The 23,251-nt window shown below is 46.2% G+C and overlaps 1 protein-coding gene across 3 annotated transcripts in view; it reads right to left on the bottom strand.

Annotated features, from left to right (window-relative positions):
- Lrguk (leucine-rich repeats and guanylate kinase domain containing) overlaps window positions 1-23,251 on the bottom strand; it is a 104,790-nt gene that overhangs the window by 79,421 nt on the left and 2,118 nt on the right. For all 3 annotated transcript variants that reach the window (XM_006506713.4, XM_006506714.4, NM_028886.1), the window contains exons 2-5: window positions 18,006-18,113; window positions 15,225-15,306; window positions 11,109-11,209; window positions 5,674-5,755 (exon numbers count right to left, since the gene is read on the bottom strand). In XM_006506713.4, coding sequence (XP_006506776.1) covers window positions 5,674-5,755; window positions 11,109-11,209; window positions 15,225-15,306; window positions 18,006-18,113 — 373 coding nt within the window. The remainder of the gene's footprint in view (window positions 1-5,673; window positions 5,756-11,108; window positions 11,210-15,224; window positions 15,307-18,005; window positions 18,114-23,251) is intronic.

The following is a 23,251-nucleotide window of genomic DNA, read 5'->3' as shown; positions in this document are numbered from 1 at the left end:
TGAAATATAGGAAATAAGAGATTAAATTATCTCCCACAGCTGTGTATGAAATATCTTTGCAGCGAGCAATCGTTGGCAACAAAAATTAAGCCATGGAAACTTCAAATAGCCATCTGCTCAGCATCAGGGAGAACGGAGTGTCTAAGCCTGTTTCAGAACACTCGTGTCCTGGAAGCTTTGTTCCCACCGAGAGGAGGATGCTCCAAAGCCCAGCAGAGTAACTGGATGCAATGGGCAGGCAAGGGCGGGGAGCTCAAAGACAGGAATCCTAGCAGTGACAGTGATGCCAGGGATTTGAAGCTTGTTTCTGAGACCCCAGACGCAGCCTCAGCTCCCCTGGGACCTCCAGAAAGGAGGTGAAATGAGGGCACCTTACTGCAACCACAGCCCAGGCTCCAGCAGGTTCCACTCAATGCTCAAGGTGTTTTACAGAGTAAGAGATCTAACAAGCACTCCTGTTGAGATCAGTGCTCACATCCTACCATTGCCTCCCACCTCCCATGTTTCACTCCCCTTGACACAGAAGGACGTCCAGGCACCCTAGGTTAGGTTCGCAAGTAAAGGATATGCTGGCCCTGCATCTGCATGGATTCCACAGCCTTTCATTCAATCTACTACATAATGGAAAACTTGATGCGAAAACCATACAACTGCATCGAAGCATGCAGACTCTTCCCTTGTCATTATTCCCTAGCAATATGGCATAATGATGTTTGAGACAGCATCTAACTCATTATACACAAGGATTTGAGCATCTGTGGCCTGGGCATCTGAGGAGTCCTGGAACACACTCCCCAGGAATGGCCACACTGTCACCTGCTTCTTCCCCCTACTTATTCCAACAGTCACATTAAGTGTCACTGCGTGTGGTGATTCCAATCAGTACACGTGACTGGGTTGTGCTGAGCTCTGAGTTCCCCGCTAGCCACTCCTTCACATCTCCCATCTTCTTCCTTTCTTGCCCTTCTTCCTAGCATAATCTTTCATGTTCTTTCTGAGGTCTTGGGAGTTGTTGATAAGAAGAAGTACAATCTGATAAGTCACTAAACTATTCCGATGAATTAGCTTACTGGATCAATCCTCTTAGGTGCATTATAATATTAAAAGAGGGCTATCAGGAGAAACACTCCAAGAACTCAAACTCATCACGGTTGCTTTCCAGTTCTGAAGTTTTGCCATTCTTGTGAATAAATCATTTTCAGTGGAATTTTAGATTGTTCTGGAAACCAAGTGAAGGAGCCCTGTGGCGTTTAAGCATAGCCACGGCTGAGGTCTAGGAAACCCAACAATATATTTTTACATTTCGGCAATGCTGTCAGTAGTTCATAAACGCTTGACATGAATTATTCACTAGCTCAGCATTTGCTCTTATTCATTTGTCTACAATCATAAAATATGGTTTGGGTGCACAGAAAACAGTTACTAAGAAAAAAAAATGCCGAAATCCATCACCATTCTCTTAGTGGAGAGACCTGTGGTGACGGCTTTAATCACAACCAATCCTGAGAGCTCTCTGTCACCTTACCAGTGAAAAATGGTTCTTGCCACCAGAGTAAATCTCGAGGAGGAAGGACATGTGCACATCACTTAGATGGTAGCATTAGAAAAGTCGTAAGTGCTCAGCGCACTGCAAAGTGAGCAAACTAAGAGGCTTCAGAAGAGCAAACGCTCTCATCGGCTGCTTACCAGGTAGCTCCAGAAAGGTGTTGCCCTCCCTGGGTCTCTGGCTCCTTTTCCATAAAATACATAAAATAATGATTAGTCTGGGTGACCTCGAAAATCCTGTCCAGATTTTAAATTCTACAAATCCTGTTTTTAACTTTCAACAACCAGTCAAGACTTGGTAAGGTAAAGAATAAACTACATCTCTACTTGATAATAAGTACATTTACCTTGACTTGGTTTCTCATCTTGTAATTTAGGATGCTCGTCAATTAATTATCAATTATCTACACAGGGAAGGACAAAATAATCTAATAATGATAAACTGAAAATTTGACACCTTGTAGTTAACAATGTAGTTCAAGATATTAACACAAACTACCATAATCACTTTACATTACAAGCATAATTGGTTTATATTATTTTCAAATGACTCAATTAAGACTTTCCAGGGTTTGGGGCTGGAGAGGGGGCTCATGGTTATGGATATGTACTGTTCTTGCCCAGGACCTGAGTCCCAGCACCCACATTGGGCAGCTTATAACTCCAGTTCCAGGGTATCCTCTTCTAACCTCTGTGGACACTGCACACATGTGATGCACAAACAGAAAGGAAGGCATACACACACATCCATGCTCACGCACACACAAATAAAAAGAAACCCAGCTTTTAATTCTTAGATAAAATGGACTGTTAAGCTTATTTTTACGTTTAAAAATATAAGGGGGCTGGGATTTTGGCTCTGTTGTAGAACGTAGCCTAGCATATACAAGACCGTGAACCTGTCCTAAAGCGCACATGTGCACACGTGCATACATGCACACATACACACACACACACCCATACCACACATCTCTCCTGTTTGATCTATGTATATTCCTCTCAAAAATGCTTACTATAGGGGCTGGAGAGATGGCTCAACAGTTAAGAGCACTGACTACTCTTCCAGAGGTCCTGAGTTCAATTCCCAACAACCACATGGTGGCTTACAACCATCTTTAATGGGATCTGACGCCCTCTTCTGGAGTGCCTGAAGACAGCAACAGTGTACTCACTTACATGAAATAATCTAACAAAACAAAACAAAACAAAAACCCAAAAAAAACAACACAAAACAAAACAAATCGCTTACTATCCTGAGTTGTCTTTTTCCACTTTGTACTTAGATTGTATTTACTTTTATTAAAATTCATCTCTGGGATAGAGAACTTGTTGCTCTTGCAGAGGACCCAGGCACCACATGAAGGCCAACAAACATCTGTTACTCTAATTCCAGGGGGCAAGCCACCCTCTTCTGACCTCCACAGGCACCATACACGCACACCGTGCACCTACATACACGCAGGCAGAATATTCACAAACACAAAAGTAAAGTAAGGTCAGAAAGAGTTCTTAAATACCCCTCTCTGCTGCAGCCCGCTGGTGCCCCTGCTCCGTCGCCGCCAACGCTGTAACATTCGCTATTACCTGACAGTAGCATGATTGATGGACAGCGTCCCTTCCTGATGGGCACTCGGTGTGTCTGCATTCTTGCTATTACAGCCAACACCACAGTGAGCAAGCGCTCTTCCGCAAGCCTCCACCAGGCACACTCATGATCAACTTGGCACTAGTCGGCAGCGCCAGGTCCTAGTGAGTGCAGATACTCACCTTCGTAAGAAAACTCACAGCTGTCTTCTCCGAGAGGATGAGCTAGTTTCAAGAAGCACAGGCACGTTACAAAGGGGTTCTCTTGCTCTGTGTGCTTCCCAGCAGCTGCCATTTTTAGATGAGTGTGCTTCGACTACCTTTGCAGAGAGCACACACAGAGAGAGCACGCACACAGAGAGAACCCCGTATTTCTAGTTTCCTGGGTTGGGTTGGGAAAAGACACTAGATTTGGGAGCTGCAAAGATGCCTAAAGGCACCTGTCACCATGTTTGATGACTTGAGTTGGGTTCCTGAGACCCACATGGTGGAGAGAGAGAACTCCCAAAAGTTGTCCTCCGACCTCCAGACAGACACTGTGCTGTGTGCACCCACAAACATGCATGTACACAAAATAAGTTACAGAATGTAATAAAAAATTAAAAGAGTGATAGATTTCATTAAAATTTTCAGATCACTTGAGTTTCTTCACAGGAAAAGCAAAAATATATATATATTTATGGAATTTATAGAATTTTTAATATTAAATATTTGTGTAACGGCTCAAGAAGAGTGGGTTTTTTTGGTTTGGTTTGGTTTGCTTTAGTTTTTTTGGCTATTTGTCCCTGTAGTTTTTCATACATGGTTTGCAAACATGATACACTCTATCTGCCTATGTTCTGGATTTCCATTCATCTTGACTTAACAATTACTTCTCTTTGTTTGTCAATGGTGAGACCGGACTGCTATGCCGAATGTCAGCACTAAAAAAGGAAAGCTGGCTTCTTTCTTTATGACGTCACTATATTATTCGACATGTACAGAGTGCTAATGTTTTACTTTTGCACATGGAAAGCTAAATTTATTTTAAAAATTAAAACCCTCGTGGTAGAAATGTTTTGCGTCTACAGTGTGAGAGTTGTTTTCTTTGGCAATTCTGGGCTGCACACGGAAGCTATGGTTCCGGAGCGACCATTGTCCATGCCGGACTCTACGCTGCTCTCTGGGTACCCTGAGGCCTGGGAAGGGCCTCTGAGTGCTGAGCCTCTTCTGACAGGCAAGGCTCGAGGGTACAGTCAGCTTCTTAGCTTTCACGTGTACTCACACTGTCTAGATACTTGGTTCAAAGAGGCCTTGGGCAGAGGCCAAGGATCTGGATTTCTAGACAGTTCCAAGCTATGCTATGCTGGTCCCTGTGGACCAGAGATGAGTGAATTTCTGGGCCAGGTGGCTCCTGAGTTCCCCTTCTCTGAACACTCAGTACACAAGATGGTCAAGCATGAAGTCAGGGTTCCACAGGAAGATGTGTGTGTGTGTGTGTGTGTGTGTGTGTGTGTGTGTGTGTGTGTGTCTGATTTGCCATGGAAACATTTTGTTTAAATTCCTATCTGGTGTCTCCATTGGGCTGATCATGAGCACCACCTAACTGCTCACTCCCTGATTATTGACATCTGTATTACAGTTCAAAAGGGAGTGTGGCTGTGTTCTAGCACTCCACCTGGGAGAAAGCCTTTCTCTACAAAATACATCTCCAAAATCTCCACTCCTGAAGTCTCAGACTTACACAAACAGGCTGCTGCCTCATCCCTGGAATGAGACACTCAGGGGTAATCAACTCAGCCTCCATTCTGCCCCACCCCCACCCCCACAATTCTCAAGTGGAGAGGAGGATACTTGCTGAGCAACAGAAGGCGTTGCTCTCTTATTACCCAGAGAGCATCAGTCCCTGGTGTAAAGAAGACTCAAGCTCATTAGACTCACAGATCTTCAGTTAACTCTTTAGGTGACACAAGCTGAAGTTGGCATTCTGTTTGCATGGGAGCCTGACTCGTGCAATGCATGCATGCATGATCCTTCCTGAAGGAACCTGCACATCAAAAACTGGACTTTTCTTCTGTTTTGAGTTAAACATGTTTTAAATATACTCAAAGGGCTGGAGGTATAGGTCTGTAGTAGAGCACTTAACCAAGCATGTCCCCAGTAGGAAAGGTAGGTAGGTAGGTAGATAGAGAGACAGACAGACAGACAGACAGACAGATAGACAGGTAAAATACTAAGACACCTTGCTTTATTTAAAAGCAGAAGTATGAATTCCTCTGTAGAATAACTACTAATTTTCCTGATGATAAATCTAAGTTTTCAGACTCTGAATTTGTGTAAAATAAGACAAAGGCTTAAGTAAGGCTGAAGAAACACGTTCCTTAGACAGAACTTTGTTTTAGTTCAAGAATCAAGAGCAATCTTTGTTCTATGACTGCCTATTCTTAGTTACATGAGTCACACTCTTCCGGGAATCACTTCTCTGGTGCCTTTCCATGTCGTTTGTGACAGCCTCTTCAGTGGGGCCACTCACCATCGTCTCCCCTTCCCACATTCAAAGGATACTGTCCAAAATTAGTTGAGTGAGAGTATGGTACGCTGACAGGTCATACATCTCGGAAATCAGGTTGGAGGAAAAATCCACCTTCTGGTGACAAAAAGAGAAAGAAGGTTACATGTTGTCTCCCGTCAGGCTCACTACGGTGTTTAAGAGCAGAAGAGAACACAGGCTTCTGGACACAGGCTTAGAATCGACTCCTGCAGGTGCACTAGAGTCAAACCCAGCAACCCCCTCTCTGTCTTGTGTTGTTGGTTTGTTTGTTTTTTCCTCTGTCTTTTCTAACCTGGACCCTAACTGTCACCATCTTGAGAAGGAACTGGGGAGGAAAGTCTTCTTCATGGCCCGGAGGATTGATCCGAAATCTGATCCTCCCTCTCCCTCCCTCCTGTGGCCTCCAGGGTCTCACTCACCAATAGACCAGGCTGGCCTCGAACTCAGAGATCTGCCTGCCTCTGCCTCCAGTGCTGGGATTAAAGGCGTGAGCCGCCGTGCCCCGCTCACTCTTTCCTTCTCAGCTGTACTTCAAGCTTCCTTGGTCTCTTCCTTCAGGATTCAGCTTCACCCATAGCACCATGTCCCCAGTTTTCTCTAATACCCAGCAGACCACATTCACTTCCCATCTGTGCACGCGCATCTTCTTCTTCTGTCTGCCAGACACTGTCACATGCCACCCCTGACTGTCGGGGCAGCAGTCCTTATGAGCCCTCGGGCTTCTGCTTAATATCCTTTCTTAAAATGAGTCGTTTAGACAGGCATTTGTCAGCAACATCCATTGACCCTAGTCTAGAATGAGACTAGAAACAAACTAACCAATTAAATAAATAGCCTTGCCTAATTTCATTTACTAGAAAAAAAAAAAAACTTTAAAAAATAGCAAGAAAACTCAAGAATTTTGAAACAATATATTGAACACTCCATGAGGATGCTACAATCTCCTTCTGGAAGGTCATCAGGCAGATACTGAATAAACACGGCCCCTCTTGTGCGCTTTAAATCAGTGAGTGCACTTCCCCCAAACTAAGATTATGGTTTCGTGGACTAAATCCTAGAAAGCCCTGTGAGGCAAGGATAGACCACTGGCCGGGACAGTTACAGCTCTAATGGGAAGGGAGGACTACACCGTCAGAGAGCCAGTGCTGCACAGCACCGGAAGGAGGAGAGTGTGACATCAGCAGTTTTGGCGACATGAATCCAAATGGAAACTTCGGCCTGCACACATCGGGTGGGGAGGTGGGGGTATGGGAAAGGCATGGTATGACATCAGCCAAGATGGCATGGCAGAAACAGAGTTCAACATTCACCCTCTTTGCTTTTATGTAATAGCGATCGACTGGAAGTAAAGCCTTATATACAACAGGTGTTTCCATTCTTACGCCATAACACAGCATGCACACATGCCTGAGTCAAGGCTGTATGTCAGCACCATGTCTTCTATGTATCTGTGATATTAGGTTTTTGAGCAATTTAAAAAGGTTATTTTTTTTTCCTATGATTCCCATTGAAACCTACAGTTCATATAAGACACCCACCAAATCAAATGAACAGTTTCATCTACTGAGATCAAATATATGAAAAGTTATTTATTTTAACCACTGTGCCAGCTCTTCGGCCCTGAGATCAAAATGTTTCAAGTCACACAAACATGTAAGTACAAAGTTCTGCCCCTTACAAAGGAAATGCATGCTTTCTCTTGTTGATGGAACAAGCTTTGCCAGTATTACAGGGGAAAGAAGCCAGTCTTCTCAAGTGTGTGAGGGAGTTGTTCTATTTCAGCTTGTTTTCTAGAAAACGGTGGACCCTGGACTCTTGGTGGCCCTTCCGTCTCCCTCCGCAGCTGAAGCAAAACTCTCAACCATTGTGTGCTTTGGTGATGTCATCCACAGATAGGCCAGTATCCGCAGGCTCGCAGCTTTGTTGGATTAAATAAGACAGTGTATTGAAGTCAGCAGAAAGCCTTAGCATGGGACTGCGCAGGCGCCCTAGCATTGGACGGACCTCATTGGAGGCTGTCTGGGACACAGCAAGTACTTCTCTGGGAGACTGGATATAAATTCCCCAAGAAGTGAGACCCCTGAAGGTGGAACATGTGGTTTGTTTGGTTGACTTGCAAGGTCTTCTGGAGAGGGGGTTGGGGTGAGAAGAAACTCCTAGAATAACATCTGAGGGGAGGGTCAGGCTTCTCCTGTGACCTACTTCCCTGGGATGCAAAGCAAAAAGGGCAGCTGAGGAGACTGAGCTGTTTAACTCTGCAAATGCTGCTCCCGATATGCTCAGAGCCCCTGCTGAGTACAGACAGGCATCTGAGGCGGCCTCTCTGGACAAAGGAATATTGCCCAGGAGGGGACGGGACACACACACCACACACACACACACACACACACACACACACACACACACACACAGAGGGAGACAGAGAGTCTGTGTGTCTCTGTGTCTATGTGTGTGTCTGTCTCTGTATGTGTGTGTGTGTCTGTGTTTGTGTCTGCCTCTGTGTGTGTGACTGTGTGTTTGTGTGTCTGTGTCTATCTGTCTCTGTGTGTCTGTCTCTGTCTCTCTCTGTCAATGTGTGTGTGTGTGTGTCTGTCTGTCTGTCTGTGTGTGCATGTGTGTGTGAGTGTGCGTGTGTGTTGATCAAAGCACAATGACAGAATGACTGGAAACTACAGAAAAGACCACAGTGTTTTGACGTCAGTATGGAGAATGCCAAATTCTTGATTCTAAATAGACTTTCATTTTGGTCCAGGCCTAAGTTAGAAGACTTTGGATCTAAGTTAACTAGGTTTAGAAACAAAATAAATCTAAAATAAAAGGTAAGAGTTGTCCGTTCATTCCTTAAAATAATGTTTTTGTTAAATATTTGAGACTAACAGAAGGAAGCTTAGCCCATGTTCTTGGACAATGGTTCTCCAATTGGTTAGAATATTGGGCTCATCTGGGGGCTATTTATCAAGTCCAAAACCCCATCCATGCCTTTCCTTGAGCTTCCTAAATCAGATATTCTGGCAATGGGATCTAAGTTCCCCCAAGTGATCCCAGTGGTGAAAGGCCTAGAGGCCTAGAAACCAGCACCCTGTGACCTCTCACAGCATGGCCCATGCATGCTGCAGTCGCCATGACAGCCAGCTGGACCAGGAAGCTTAAACTTAGACACAGCTCCCACCAAACTGCCCAGTTAGAACCGCAGGTGACCTGGGCACCCCTGGGAGCAGGAGAAATGGCTCTCCACACATAGCTAACTCTTTCCCAAACCACTATCCATACATGATTCACTCCTGCCTTCAAAGACCAAGCTCAAAAACAAGTACAGGAGACAAACATGGAGGTGGTGAGGAGGAGGCCCCCGCCTCTCTCTGGGGCACAGCTCAGGTGGTAAGCTCTGTTACGCTCTATTTAAAATCACAGGTGTGTGGATCGTAAGTTCATAAAATTCTTCTTATAAGCATTCCTTCTGGTGGATGTTTTTCTGTAGCAAGGTAAGAGGTAGGGGATAGGACAATCTGGCCCCCTAACTGACAGCTGTCAGACTCTCTTGTGATGCCCGGCCACCTTGACAGAAGAAACGTTAGGCAGCCAGCCAGTCAGCCTATCCTTATGCCAGCACCAGCCATTTTGAGCAACCCTTAGAAGCCTTACAAAAGGCACAGCTTCAGCCAGGGCTGCTTCGCTTTTACACCATACCTTTTTGTTTTGTTTGTTTGTTTTTGTCGTCACAACTCTGGATGGCCTTGCCATCATCTCCACCTAGGTTAGAGGAGGCTCACTTCCCTGATGGCCTAGCTGGGAGACTGCTCTAACTGGTGGGGAAGTAGGAAGGCTGTTCACTGGTGCAAACACAACCCTTCATTTGCATGCAAGGTGAGCTGTGATTGGTCCAACACTCCTTCTCTGGCTCTAAGAGCCAGTTGTTCAGGTTCCAGGAGCAAGCTGGCTCCTGTGCTGGCTCCACTGGTTACATACAGCGACAGGCCCAACAAAGTCTTTGCTGGGGGTGAGCCAGGGACGTGAAGAACGCAGCAACAGAGACAGGGAGCAGCAATATTAGAAGAAGCATCAAAGCAATGGCAGCAATTGCTGTACAGCTAACGAGCCAAGTGACAAAAGGTGGCAGTCATGTGGGCATCAGGCTGCTTGATCGCTGAAGAAGAGGCAGCATGGCCGGCTGAGAGAATGGTCAGAGCAGGAATAGGGTGACCAAAGAAACTAGGGGAGACAGGGAACAGAGGCTGAAGCCGACAGAGACTGGAAGGCTGGAAGAGCCAGAGAATGGAAACAGCTGGCCACTGTCACTGAAGAGTTCCAGAGCCCTGTCAAGTCTTTAGGGTCCAGAGTCAGCTACCACATGCCCTGGAATTCTAGCACTAGTCACTGTCAAAGGCTGAGAGAAACCCTGCTAACCAGGCCTTACTGGAAGCTGCGGTGCCAACTGCTGCCAAAGGCTCTCTATGGAGGTCTGACCTCCCAGGCTACACGGGAGCCTACACAAGGCTTGCAGGGGCTCTAACAGCACAGGGTGCTGTATGCTGCTGTTCCCACGTGTGCCGTGCTGCAGGCTGCCGTCAAACACTGAGGGGAACAAAAGCAGCCAGACTGAGAGAGCCTGCACTGCTGAACGTGATGACTATCTGGGCCGAGCCAGCCGACTCGTAATAAAAGCATCGTTTCACTAAAAAGCCAAAGTTGGATAGGCAAGAGGAAAACATTATCACTTTTTCAGATAGACTTATGCTGCTGTAACAAAAGAAACACAACAGCCATGGCTACTTAGAGCAAAGGTGCTGTGTGTGGTGGCTCATGCCTGAGCTCCCAGCTTCCGGGAGCCTGAGGCAGGAAGGGAAGGAGTTCAAGGCCAACTGGAACTGCACAACAAGACCTACGTCTCCAAACCAAAGAAATAATAATCAATTAAAATCCTATTTTTAACCTAAGAAAGTAAAATGGGTGGGCAGTGGTGGTGAACACCTTTAGTCTCAGTCACTTGGAAGGCAGAGGCAGGCAGAGTTCTACAAGTTTGAGGCCAGCCTGGTCTACAGAGTGAGTTCCAGGACAACCAGAGCTACACCGAGAAACCCTGTCTTGAAAATCCAAAAAGAAAAGAAAAGAAAAGAAAAGAAAAGAAAAGAGGAGAGGAGAGGAGAGGAGAGGAGAGGAGAGGAGAGGAGAGGAAAGGAGAGGAGACGGGACGGGACGGGACGGGACAAGACATATGTCCAAGAAAACAGAAGGAAGCTGCTCTTTGAACATAAGTTTTCAGCAAAGCTCTCGAGGTTATGTTGCTGGAGCATCTTTTGGCAAGGCCGGCTATACAGACACTTGTCTGTGTTCCAATGCAGAGACACCCATACTCGTAGTCTGCATCTGCCCTCTCCGTTAGCTCTCTCTACATCGTTCAAGTGCGGTGGCAACCACTTACCGGATGTGATTAGTGTACTGATAAGTATACCTTGAGATTTTGGGGTGGTTTGAAATTGAAGAAGGTAGTCAGCTTGTTCTGAGAAGCATTTAGTTCTAGAAGATACGGCATGCAGCTCACACAAGACAAATCTGGGGGCAAAAACAGCAAACCAATAAGATACTGGGAAAAGCCATTAAGCACGTTATATCAGAACACATATATTTTTCCCCCAGACAGGATCTCACTGTGTAGCCCTGGCTGTCCTGGAACTCCCTGTAGACCAGGCTGACCTAGAACTTAGAGGAATCTGCCTGCCTCTGACTTCCAAGTGCTGGGATCAAAGGACTGTACTACCACACCTGGCCCATGTCGGCATAAATTTTAACGGGTACAAACACATCTCTAATATTTCAGCTGAGTCAAATTAATAAAATCAGGAATGTGTGAAGTACTTTTTTTCTCAAAGATATATTTATTTATTTTATGTATCTGAGAACACTGTAGCTATCTTCAGGCACACCAGAAGAGGGCATCAGATCCCATTACAGATGGTTGTGAGCCATCATGTGGTTGTTGGGAATTGAACTCAGGACCTCTGGAAGAGCAGTCAGTGCTCTTAAGCGCTGAGCCATCTCTCCATCCCGTGAAGTACTTTTTAAAGTGTAGGACAGACCAAAGCAGGCACGTCTGGGGTCTAGGGGAAGGCAGAGGGTAAATAAGAGGTAGAGGAACCACAGGGCACACTTTGTTCTGATGTGTCCTAATAGTACCCAACACAATCTGAGCTGACTTAAAGAACCAGTGGTTCCTCTTTCTCCTCTAGGCCCTACCCACTCCCTCCATCTCCTGTATCTCTAGGATGCCCGGGTAGCCAGTGGCTGCAGCCCCTTGCATGGCCCCGCTTATTTTTCCCACAATCTGCTAACCCCTGAGGACTTCAAATATTACCAGCCTTACAGGAAGGGATGAGAGACTGTAAAGCCTTAGATAATCCTCTTGATAATTAGCTCCTAAATGACTGAATTAGGTCTTTTCAGAAGATTGGAAATACCACAATTAGGGAAGTCTCAGTTGCAAATTCAATTTTGTTGTAGTTGGACTTAATCCTAAATCTCATTAATTATTCGAGGTGATTTAGAGCATTGCTTGTTATTGTGCCTTGACTCCGGATTGGTTCAAACTCACATCTGAGCTCGGCATTTTATCCCACGCAGGTAGCCCCAAACGTGACGCTAAGGAGAACTCTGCGCTAACGGAGTTCACGTGTAACGGAATTACAGGCGAGCTGGGGCTGGGAGCCAGCGTTTGCCATTCTTTGTTGCAGCCCAGTATTCCTGGGCACCAGAATGAAAGAATCCACACAGTAGACGTTCTAGCCTTGTCTGTATAAGAGACTTGTTCTCCACCAGAAAGAGGTGTGGTGATAGCACCCTCTTTCTCTCTCAGTCTGAAGGAAACGACAAATCAAGGACAGTCGTGCCAACCGCAGGCAAAGCCAGGCCAAGTGACACAGACACACGCAGAGAGGCGGGCATACCAGCTGTCTTGGGCAGGATTGGCGGGCAGTGAGAGATGGCTCTGCCATCCTACATTTTGTGAGGGTTTGAGTGGGAAATATTCCCCCCAGTCTTGGGTGTCTGAATGCTCGTTCTCCAGCTGGTGGCTGTCTGGGTAGGTTTGGGAGGTGGGGCTGGCTGTAGGAAGTGTGTCACTGGGGGAGGGCTTGGAGGTTTTAAAAGCCACACACCATCCCCAGTCAACTCTGCTTCCTGCCTGAGGTTCCAGATGTGAGCTCTCCACTCTCAGCTCCCACTGCGGTTGCCATGCCTGCTGTGTGATGTCTCTGTCACTATGGGCTCTAAACCTCTGGAACCTTAACATAAACTCTTTCTTCTGTAAGTTGCTTTGGTCATAGAATTTATCACCAAAACAGAAAGCCAGTTAATATGCCTGATCAAGAGTCTGGGAAGCCAGAAAATCTCACCAACTTCTACTTCACTTCTCTGGATCAAACAATACTGCAGTTGCGAGCACCTCTCAAAGAGGTAGGTAATTCACTGGGTATTAGCACTTTGTTAGAAGTCAACAGGCCAATCAAGGAAGGTTGCCTGTGAGACAAACCCTATGGGGAAGTCAAACACTTAACAGTTTATACCTATCAGCCCATAAACCTATCAGCCCATAACCTGCCCATTCTGCAGCCAGCTGCATGTCTGTTAAAAGTTGTCTCAATTCTATTAGTTTCCACCGAGCCTGAACTCCTGCTGGGGTTCATCCTTAATGCCAGTCGCATGGATATCTGTTTTAGAGTAGAAGCATCAGCTAATATTTGGACAGATACAACGAGATGGTAACTATATCTCATACTCTGTATAAGACACTCACACAGTCACTCACTGTCACACATACAGACACTCATACACTGTGACAGAAACAGTCCCTGGCTTGCTAACTTCTATGTCGTCCCTCCTTGGTGCAGTAACCTCTTTGTCCACCAGATGGCAGAAGCACCTTGCGTCTACACCAAGGGTTCTAAACCAGCAGTATTGGCCTCACCCTCACTTACTGCAAATGTAAATTCTCAACCCTTCCCCCCAATTCCACTGAGTCAGAAACTCTGCAGGTGGGGTTCAGCAACCTGTGTCCTAACGGCTCCCACTCTAGCACAAGTGAGTCTGTTGAAAGTCGAAATGTGGTCTACCTCAGGATACTTGTAAGACTGACGTCAGTACCCCCCCCACACACACACACACACAAAACCATTCTGCAATCCTGACACGTGGCAGACTCTCAGACTCCCGATGAATTAATACAGTGGGTCATGGAGAACCAGAGGAGTGGTCTTCACAGAGAGAAGTGTGGCGTGAGCGTCAGGGCATGGAGCTAAGTCTCTGGCATTCAGCACAGTCGGAGCCTCTCACGAGGCTGCAATTTCTTCAGTAAAGGTGGAAAAGCAACCTTGGACACATGGGGTGGGCAGAGCATAATCAACCTGGGAGGCATCGGGTGGGCAGGCCACTGCGCCACTAAAATGCCTTCCTAATGGGTGGATCGTCTCATAGTCTGGGATCTGCTTTGAAGTAACACGGAGGAAGAGGGACAGGGAGGGTCACACTTGTTACGCCGGAGCCTCAGTACTCATCCCAGACATTTCTCGGCTCATGCATTTGTTTGCAGTTTCCTAAAGTGAGTTTATTAAAACTTGAAAAACAACAAACCAGGCTTTTGAGCAGGGCTACCTGAAAGAGCACAGTGCTTCCCAGCTCTCAGTGCATGGACTTTGGTTATCAGAGTCAGCTGAGGGGGGCTGGGAACTGCAATGGAGAGACCATTGTCGGTGCCTTACGGGTTTCTGCTAAGGCAGGTAAAAGACAAGAGGCAAGCAGAAAGACACTCAGTGGAGAAAGCGGGTCAGAAATAAGTATTCGCTTGTTTCTCTAGGAATCTAACAGAAAAAATGGACACAGTTCCATCAAAGATCAGAAAATCAGAAACAAGAACCGGGCTATGAAGAAAACCTGACAGTTACAGGACTACATTCCTTAAGTGTGAAGAAGGAGAGTCTACTGATAAATACATGGACCTGCAGACGGTGTGGTCAGAAAAGCTGGTGGTGGAGCACATGGGGAGGGGAAGAATGACTCTGGGAAGCCCTGGTGTTTAGATATTAAAAATAGGAGGAGCTAGCTAGGATGGAACCGCAAAAGCAAGCCAAAGGCGGGGGGTGGGGGGGGGGTGGGGGGGGGGAGGCTGATCCATTTGAGCTGATACAGCTGAAGGGTGTTGTCCATACCGGGAGGGCCTGATCTTTTCTTTGGGGAGGCCAAGGGGGATGGGCCTGGGAGAGAGGGGAGGGGAGGGGAGGGGAGGAGACTGTGGAAAAGGAAGGTATGGCGGTCCGGATATGATGTATGAGAGATGAACAAAAACAAATAAAAGGCATCATCAAACAGTCTGCCGGGGGGGGGGGGGGGGGCGGCATTGCCCTCACTCACTCCCTTCCTCCCTGCCTCCCTCCCTGGACAACAATGAATCAATATGTAAATTGATCTACAAATCACTTACATCAAATTCAGTATTATTAAACTACATTAAATTCCATATGCAGCCTGTAGATTTCTGTACTAGCTCGGCGATCAGTCTCCTCAAGCGACAGTCACGTACCTTCGATTCTGTTTCCCGAAAGATTCAACTTCTGCAGGTGGACATAGCCACACAGAATGCTGATGTCGACCAACTCACAGTGCTGAGGGGACGAAGAGGGAGAGGGGCTTAAATATGGCCACTCTTGTTTGTGTGAGCCTTCCTGCAACATCTAGAAACAACACTGGTGGAAAGAAATTCGGAATTTCTTTCAAAAGCATAGAAGAGCCGGGCGGTGGTGGTGCACGCCTTTAATCCCAGCACTCGGGAGGCAGAGGCAGGCGGATTTCTGAGTTCGAGGCCAGCCTGGTCTACAAAATGAGTTCCAAGACAGCCAGGGCTACACAGAGAAACCCTGTCTCCAAAACAAAACAAAACAAAACAAAAAAAAGTATAGAAGAGAGAAATGAAACCTAAGACCCTCTACTAATGGGACTCCAAAGTAGACTACAGATCCCACCAAAAGAAAGTATTCTTTCAGAAGAAACACTAGTCTGTCGTTGTAGTGGTGCAGGCTTTTAATCAAGGCAGAGGCAGGTGAATCTCTGTGAGTCTGAAGGCAACCAAGGCTACCCAATAAGACCCTGACTCAAAAAGAAGAAGAAAAAATAATTTATCAGCGTAAGAAATTAGTGTTATCAGCAAGAGCAAATCTGGTGAAAAGATAAACAGTTCGTGAGAACTGTTAGGCGGAGTTTGAAATAAAAGTTATAGCAATAAAGATCACATTTTCATCCAGCCAGAGAAAAGCAAACGCTGGGAGTTTAAATGAAGTCTTAAGGGACATCACATGCCGTGAGGCTATCACTAACACACGCTGCAGAAAGAAGCACAGAGAGGCGTGTGGCTAAGCCTGGAGTGACACAGCACCCTGGGGAGCCGCAGCATCCGACTCTGCGGAGTCTCTGTCCAAAATTCATACCTGAAAACGGTACTCAAAGGAAGTTCAGGTGGACTTAGGAGGGAATCTGATCCCTTGGCATAGAGACTTAGACAAGTGGTTCATGTCACTCTGTCTCAAGCGGTAAAAGACAAAAAACAAACAAAACAAAAAACAAAACAAATAAACAACAACTACAAAATGACTCTAATAGGGAGTCATTTGAAAGCAGGTTCTCATGTGGGGAGTGAAGTGGCAAACCAGCATTGAGTGCCCACTGTGTACATCACCATGGTGATGAGAAAACAGGGAGGGGTGGAGCTTTGCCATGCCTTTAAGAATGTAGGACTTTGGCAGGAGAGAAGATATGTATGCAAGTAATTAGAGGAGTCAAATAAATAATAATGCATTGTTGTTGTTGTTGTTGTTGTTGTATTATCATGTATAGCATGAGTAAGATACTGAGCCAGAAAGTGTACTCATTGAGACAGGGTTTTGAGGCCAAGTAACTTAACATGTAATCTCTCAACAGTAAGGAGGGCAGGGGCAAAGTGAGTTAAGCTCCCTCCCTCTGGCTGAAATAAGATTCAAAGGGTTGCTTTTGTTGGCAGACCAACCTAAGGCATAGCTCTACATACGTAAGTAGACTGACTATTGGTGGAAATGACCCTTCACGGGGCTGTACTGGCTGCCAGAATGACAGCATTTCAATGGTTCACACAGTGCTGTGTGTATAGGGCACTCACCGGACGTTACACCTGAGTGCCTGGGACACCCACAGAAGGTTAGACATTGCTGGGGATAGAGACTATGGCAGTCATATGCTGACGGACATACTATGAAGCCAGCACCAGGGACCACACTTCATTAGTCCTTGGGTGTTTTATTAGTTCAAATCCAAGGCAGAACACCCTTTCCGTTGGGAATGAAGCAAACCAGAAAGCTATAGTAAAAGTTCGATGTGCTTTTCTTTAAGTACACGTAGAGTGCACAGTTGTGCAGGTATGGGTGCACGTGTGTATAAGAGGGGTGTGTGTGTGTATGTGTGTGTGTGTGTGTGTGTGTGTGTGTGTGTGTGTGAGTGTGAGCATGCTCGATATCAGCTGTCTTCCTCACTTGCATTTACTTTGTATACTGAAGCTGCCTCTCTGCCTGAATCTGGAGCTCAGGATTTCATCTTGACCAGGCTGACACACCAGCATGACTAAGATCCAAACTCCAGCCTTCACACTTGCACCTCAAGCACTTTACCCATGAGCCATTGCACCAACCCCTTGACTTTTTTTTTTTTTTCTAATGGAAGCAAAAAGAACTAAACTATTTTTCCAGGACTACGGGCAACAGCAGAGAAGCTGCAGTGTTGGCGGTCAGCTCTTGCAGCCCCTCACAGTCAAAGTGGAGCCAAGACCCTGCGCTATTGGCTGACGAGGGTTGAAATCTTGAAAATTGATGGGTAACAATAGATTTTTTTTTTTGCTTTAATGATAGGCATCTTTATGAAAATAAAAGACAGCTCAGAGCTACTTACTTCTTGACATACTTCAGGGAGAAATCAATAATACTCGGTTCCCTGGGATTCAGATAGAGTTTAGCTCAGCTTTGGCCGATCAGAGCGAAAATTCTTACAGAGTTTTTGATTGGTTTTACACATCCAGATTCAAGCTCCCAAAGAAAGCATTGATTGCTATAATATAGGCTACTTAGGATGAAAGAGGGTGCCGAGGAGGATAAAAACAGAAGAATTAGGGGAGCTGACAGTCAGACAGCAAGGCTCCCTGAAGTCTGCCATTCATGGGCCCATCTCTCATAGCTCATCTCCGGCAGACGTGAGGCCCTGAGCTCTGCCACCACCACATGAATGCCAAAGAAGATGAACGTCATCCGCCCATGTCACCAGCCTAAAGTGATCCTGTCATACTCACCGATAGATTCAGGTTGAGGTAAACCTGCTCCGTGCCACGGCCTGACCACCCCAATCCAGTGATTGCCTCAGCCACGGTCTCCTCTCTCAGGATCCCGTCATACTTGTCCTGCGGGAAGAGAATGGTAGGCAAAGAACTTGCATTAGAAAGTCAACTGTCTACCTCATCCTACCCAGCATCTGTGGGGGAGCACTTCCAAAGTCAACTTTGGCTGATAGCTTGCTTGTGATTAATCATGAATGAGCATGCTGGCATCTGTCTTTGTTTTTAATTAAGATGTGCCTTATACCTTGACAAGTTCCTCCACTTACACATACATCCTCAAGAGACTGTCCCAGCCTGAAGGGAAAGGCCTTAGTCAAACATAGATACTGGGTACCATAAAGTCACTGCATAAGCATTTGTGGTCACTGTTTATCTTCCTGGAATTGGCCATGCTTTCTGTTGCTCACCTTTAAGAGACACTGAGAGAATATACTCATTGCTGGCATGGTATTGGCCAGCAGCTTTCCCATCTCTATCTCCTGCATCTTCTTTCTGCCTTTCCTATGATCATCCTCACTCCCCCGGTCATGGTTCCTACTGACTGACTGCCAGGTCCCAACAAGCTTCCAGAGAAAAGGCCATGTGTGTGTGTGTGTGTGTGTGTGTGTGTGTGTGGGTCACGCACGAGTGCCCAACATGTACATACTGTATACAGTTAAGTAAACACTCATCAAAGCCATGCCTTGCCACCACCCGCCACCGGTTTGTCAGGTGCCACTTCCCTTTGGTGTCCAAGGCTGGGAGAGCACAGGGGCCACAGGGACATGAATGTTGGTGGCCCTGTGCAAGAGCTCTGCTATCAACCTGCTAATCCTTCTGACAGCCCTGGGGCAGCACTCTTATCTCCAATTTAAGTAACTAAGGCTTAGAGGTTACTCCTGCTCAAAATGGCATGGCAGTAGGTAACAGAGCTGGAATGAAATGTCAGTCTGTCAGTCTGTCTGTGATTCTGCACTAGGCTGCTTACCCAGCCCTCAAAAGACGGTTGCATCAAACAAAGGCAATAATGTCTTGAAATCTGGTATTCTTGCCGAACAAACCAAGTCCTCAGCTCACTTCCTGGTTGCTGATTCTGTAAGATTCATCTAATTTACAAGATGATTTAGTGGGTCACTTCCTTGAGGAAGCTTGCAGTCAGTGGATGGGCAAGGCAGTGATGGCAGACAGGAGATACAACACGCCAATCTATGTCTCCTACCCTGAACTCTGCAATGGCCAGCACAGACACTGACATCAGCAAGATGACAGAAAACGGTCACCATGGCAGCCACGCTGACATAAAGTACTTAACCATGAAGAGCAAGCATATGAACTGTGATGGAAAACATCTGCTTGTTAGTTCTTTATTAACCCGGGAGCCAAGAATGCTGTTTGTTGTTGGTCCTGAGGTCCTAAGTATACAGAGTCATGTTGGTATAAAAAGAGGACGTCCCCAGGGAATATTGCCTGCTTGGAGATAGTGCATGGTTTTTGGAGTCAGGTGGGCTCAGCTTGAACCCCATAACCTGTCATGTGACTTGGGGGGAGGGCAAAGCTTTCTCTGAACCTCATTTCTCCACCTATAAATAGAAAGTGTGTTTTTCTTTAAAGCCGTTCTAGACACACCATCCCTCCAAAGTAGGCTGCGTTTGGTGTATTGATTGTTTGATGCTGAAGGCACTTGAAAAACCAGCGAACGCCCGCCAAGGAGAGACTTTCTCTGAACTGCTTTTATCTACAGAGAGGCAGATCCTTCAAAAGGAACTCGATTGTTGTAAATCCCCTCCCCGGGAGTTTCATCAGCTGGAGGAGACTGACCCTTATCACAGGAGCAGAGAGAGCCTGACACCACAGTGAGGCAGGCTGTGCCACCAGCTCTCAAATCTCCCAACTGTCCTAAGAGAGCCCGTGTGTCTTTCACATTTGCCCCCTCCCCGTCCCTTTAAGCGGCCTACATCCTCTCTCCCCTTCCCCTGTTAGCATGGTGTGCAGACCCTCAAATCTCACATCAAAATTGTTTCCAGATCGGCAGGATGACTGACTCAGAAGGTGGAGGCCCTTGCCTCGAAGCTTGAGGACCGGAACCCCACAGCAGCAAGAGAGAACAAATGCCTACGAGTTGCTGTCTGACCTCCACATGTGTGCCGCACACCTGAATAAATAATGATAATAGATTTTTTGACACTTATTGATTTTATATGTAGGAGTGTTTTGCCTGCAGGCTCCATAGGCATTTAGTGCCTGAGGAGGACAGAGAGGGTGTTAGAGCCCCTGGAATTGGAGTTAATGAATGGTGGTGAGTCACCAGTTGCATTCTGGGAACCAGAGCAGGATCCTCTGCAAGAGCAACACGTGCTCTGAACTGCTGAGTCACCTCTCCAGACTCTTCCATATTTCATTTGTAGGATTTGTTTGCTTGTTTAATTTGATCTGTATGGGGGTTCTTGTTTGCATTTAAGTCTGTGTACCACATAACTTATCTGGTGCCTTTGGAAGACAGAAAAGGGCGTTGGAGCCCCCTGGAAATGGATTAAGAAGATAAGATTAGAAGCCACAGTGTAAGTGTTAGAAATCAAACCTGGGTCCTCTGGAAGAACAGCCAGTGCTCTTAACCACTGAGCCATCTCTCCAGCCTTTCCCCCGGATTGGTTCTGGACATCTAGCTAACTATTCAGTGCTTGTTAAACGGTGGTTATTGGAGGAGAATCTACAACGGCTCATTTACTAACCCAGCATAATCCCTGACAACGATCTATAAACATCTGTCCTTGAGCCCACAGAGAAGTGGGGTCTTCACCCCTCAGCAAGGAAAACTTAGGTTTGCAACTGATGAGGGCCATTACAAAAACAAACAAACAAACAACTGTAAGAGGAGGTTTTAAAAAATCTTTCCCTATACTACCCTGATGCATGTAATATTAAAAACCACCATGCTCATACCCTTAGTCTGCGTTGACCTGCTCATCCTCACTTTACCTCATAGTGACCTCGTGGGTCCAGCTAGGAGAGCTAGGAGATTAGGAAGACCATCGCTTCTCTTCTATTCCTTATTTTTAATATTCTAAGGAGAATTAAAGAGACAATGTATAGAAAGCCCTTGGCATGGTGTCTGGGACACATCGAATGTGTCAATAAAAGTTCTGTGTGCAAAAGTCCCATGCCTGCCACGCTGCTCCCAAGTAGGAAGGACATTCATGCCTGTGTATGAAGTGTCTTGTAAAACCTAGGAGGGAGGGAGGTGGAGGCATCCTGCCTTCCTCCCAAACTTCCCACCTAGAGCTCCAGAGGTCACCTGACTGCACAGGACACCATTTCCTTACTTATTCAGGAAGGCCTGTTGGTCACCACAGCTGTGGATATCGAGTGGGTAAAACTGCCAGCGTTCTCTCAGATTCCGAAGCCAAGGCTCCACACTCGAGGTTCCTGGAAGACGTTATCAGACCTTTCTGCCAATGGGCAAACAGGCCTCTTCCCATTTGACCTATTGGCAGAATAACCCAGCTCCTTGTTCTGGAGATGTCCTTGCCCCAGCGGAGCGTGATCATACAGCTAGCATGTAGCTCTTCTTCTCCTACACCTCTGGATTGGTCCCTTCTCACACTCGTCTTCACCTGCACATCAGCGAAGAATCTGTTTTCCTATACTGCTGTCCTTCCCACCTCCCCTCCTCTCCCTGGCTTTTCCTTCCTTCCTGGCCTATTTCACAGACCTAGAGCTATGAACTCCACAGCTTCTGCCTCTGAGATCCCTCCTCCCTGATTTTCAGTCATATGATTCTTAAACCCAATTCCTTAATATATAGTAACGTCTGTCTCTGATTCCCTTTGCCATGACCCAGTATCCCCCACTGTCCTGTCTCACAGTGACAATGAGGTCTCTGACACCCAATTGGTGATGGTTTCATCGTAAGTGTTTTATCTTTAACCTACTTTATGTTCCAAGCACTCCCTTAGTCCGGAATCTCCCCGCTCCCCTATAGATACTGCTAGAATACATACCACCCTATCACCTAAATTTACCTGGTCATCAGAGAACTGCTTACAGTATCAAGTGAGTGTCTGTGCACAGCCCAGAGCCTAGCCCTACCCCAGCTTCAGCTGCTTGTTCCGCTCTTACGTTTTAACTCCCAAGTGCAGCTGATCCTGTCTCTGTGTATGAAACTCCAGGTGCTGCTTGCTGTGACATACCCATGTGTCACTCTGAGAGCATGGACCCTGCATGTCTTCCGTCACATCTCAGTCACAGCGTCGTCTTCTATTTTAACTGCCATCACTTACTTATTCCATCTGTAACTTCTGAGTGCCTACTCTATCCAGCAGATGAAAACTTTACGGTAGTCTCTTACTAAATTTGGAGTCTGTAACTATCCCAGTGAATAGGCACTGTGGCTCACATTGAGTGACTGGTACTGGCAATGGGAAGTTTTCACGCACCAAATGTTGGGTCGAGACGCGGTCAAAGAGTGTTTCCTGTTTCCTATTAAGCAATTGCTTGGTAAATGTTCGTTCCATAGGGCTAAAACCACTTTAACAAGCTACAGGTAGCAATTAGAAATGTCTGAATTACTGTTTTTAGTATCAGGACTCTACTATGCTAAGTGTTTGGGATTTTTACTACACTTTCTATTTGTATGTGTATTGTGTACATGCACACATGCCACAGCACACATGTGGACGTCATAGGACCACGTTGGAGAGTCAAGTCTCTTCTTCCACTATGTGGGTCAAGGGGGTTGAACTCAGGTCATCAAGCTTGGCAGCGAATGTCTTTACATGAGAAGCTATCTCACCGGCCCGATGCTAAGCATTTTACATATAGGATAGCATTTAGTTATCCACGAGACAGAGGGGACTCTCAAGCACATTATAAGCTAAATCACTTATTCAGAATCTTGGTACTAACCAAAGGCTAGCCCACATCCCAGCCACAAGCCTTTCATCACAAAGGCTGTGCTCCAAACAGCCAGTCTCAGCCGCTTCCCTTAAAGTCATCAGGGCTTCTGCAGTCTGAAGCAGGCTGCACTGATGAATATGGCCACCACGTGATTACTTGGAATCAGGGTGAGAAACGGGAAATCAACCACTCAACAAGAACGTATACTTCACAACTTTTCAGCTCATTCCACATTTTAAAATGCAATACCGTGAAAAGTCAGTATCAGTATTTAGAATATAACTGGAGGAAATAATAAACTTTTTCTCAACATAGTCTCCAAACCAGAA

The sequence above is a fragment of the Mus musculus genome, chromosome 6, assembly GCF_000001635.26.
Source record: "Mus musculus strain C57BL/6J chromosome 6, GRCm38.p6 C57BL/6J".
NCBI lineage: Eukaryota > Metazoa > Chordata > Mammalia > Rodentia > Muridae > Mus > Mus musculus.
The sequence above is the reverse complement of the archived record's forward strand: the minus strand, read 5'-3'. Positions and strand labels throughout refer to the sequence as shown.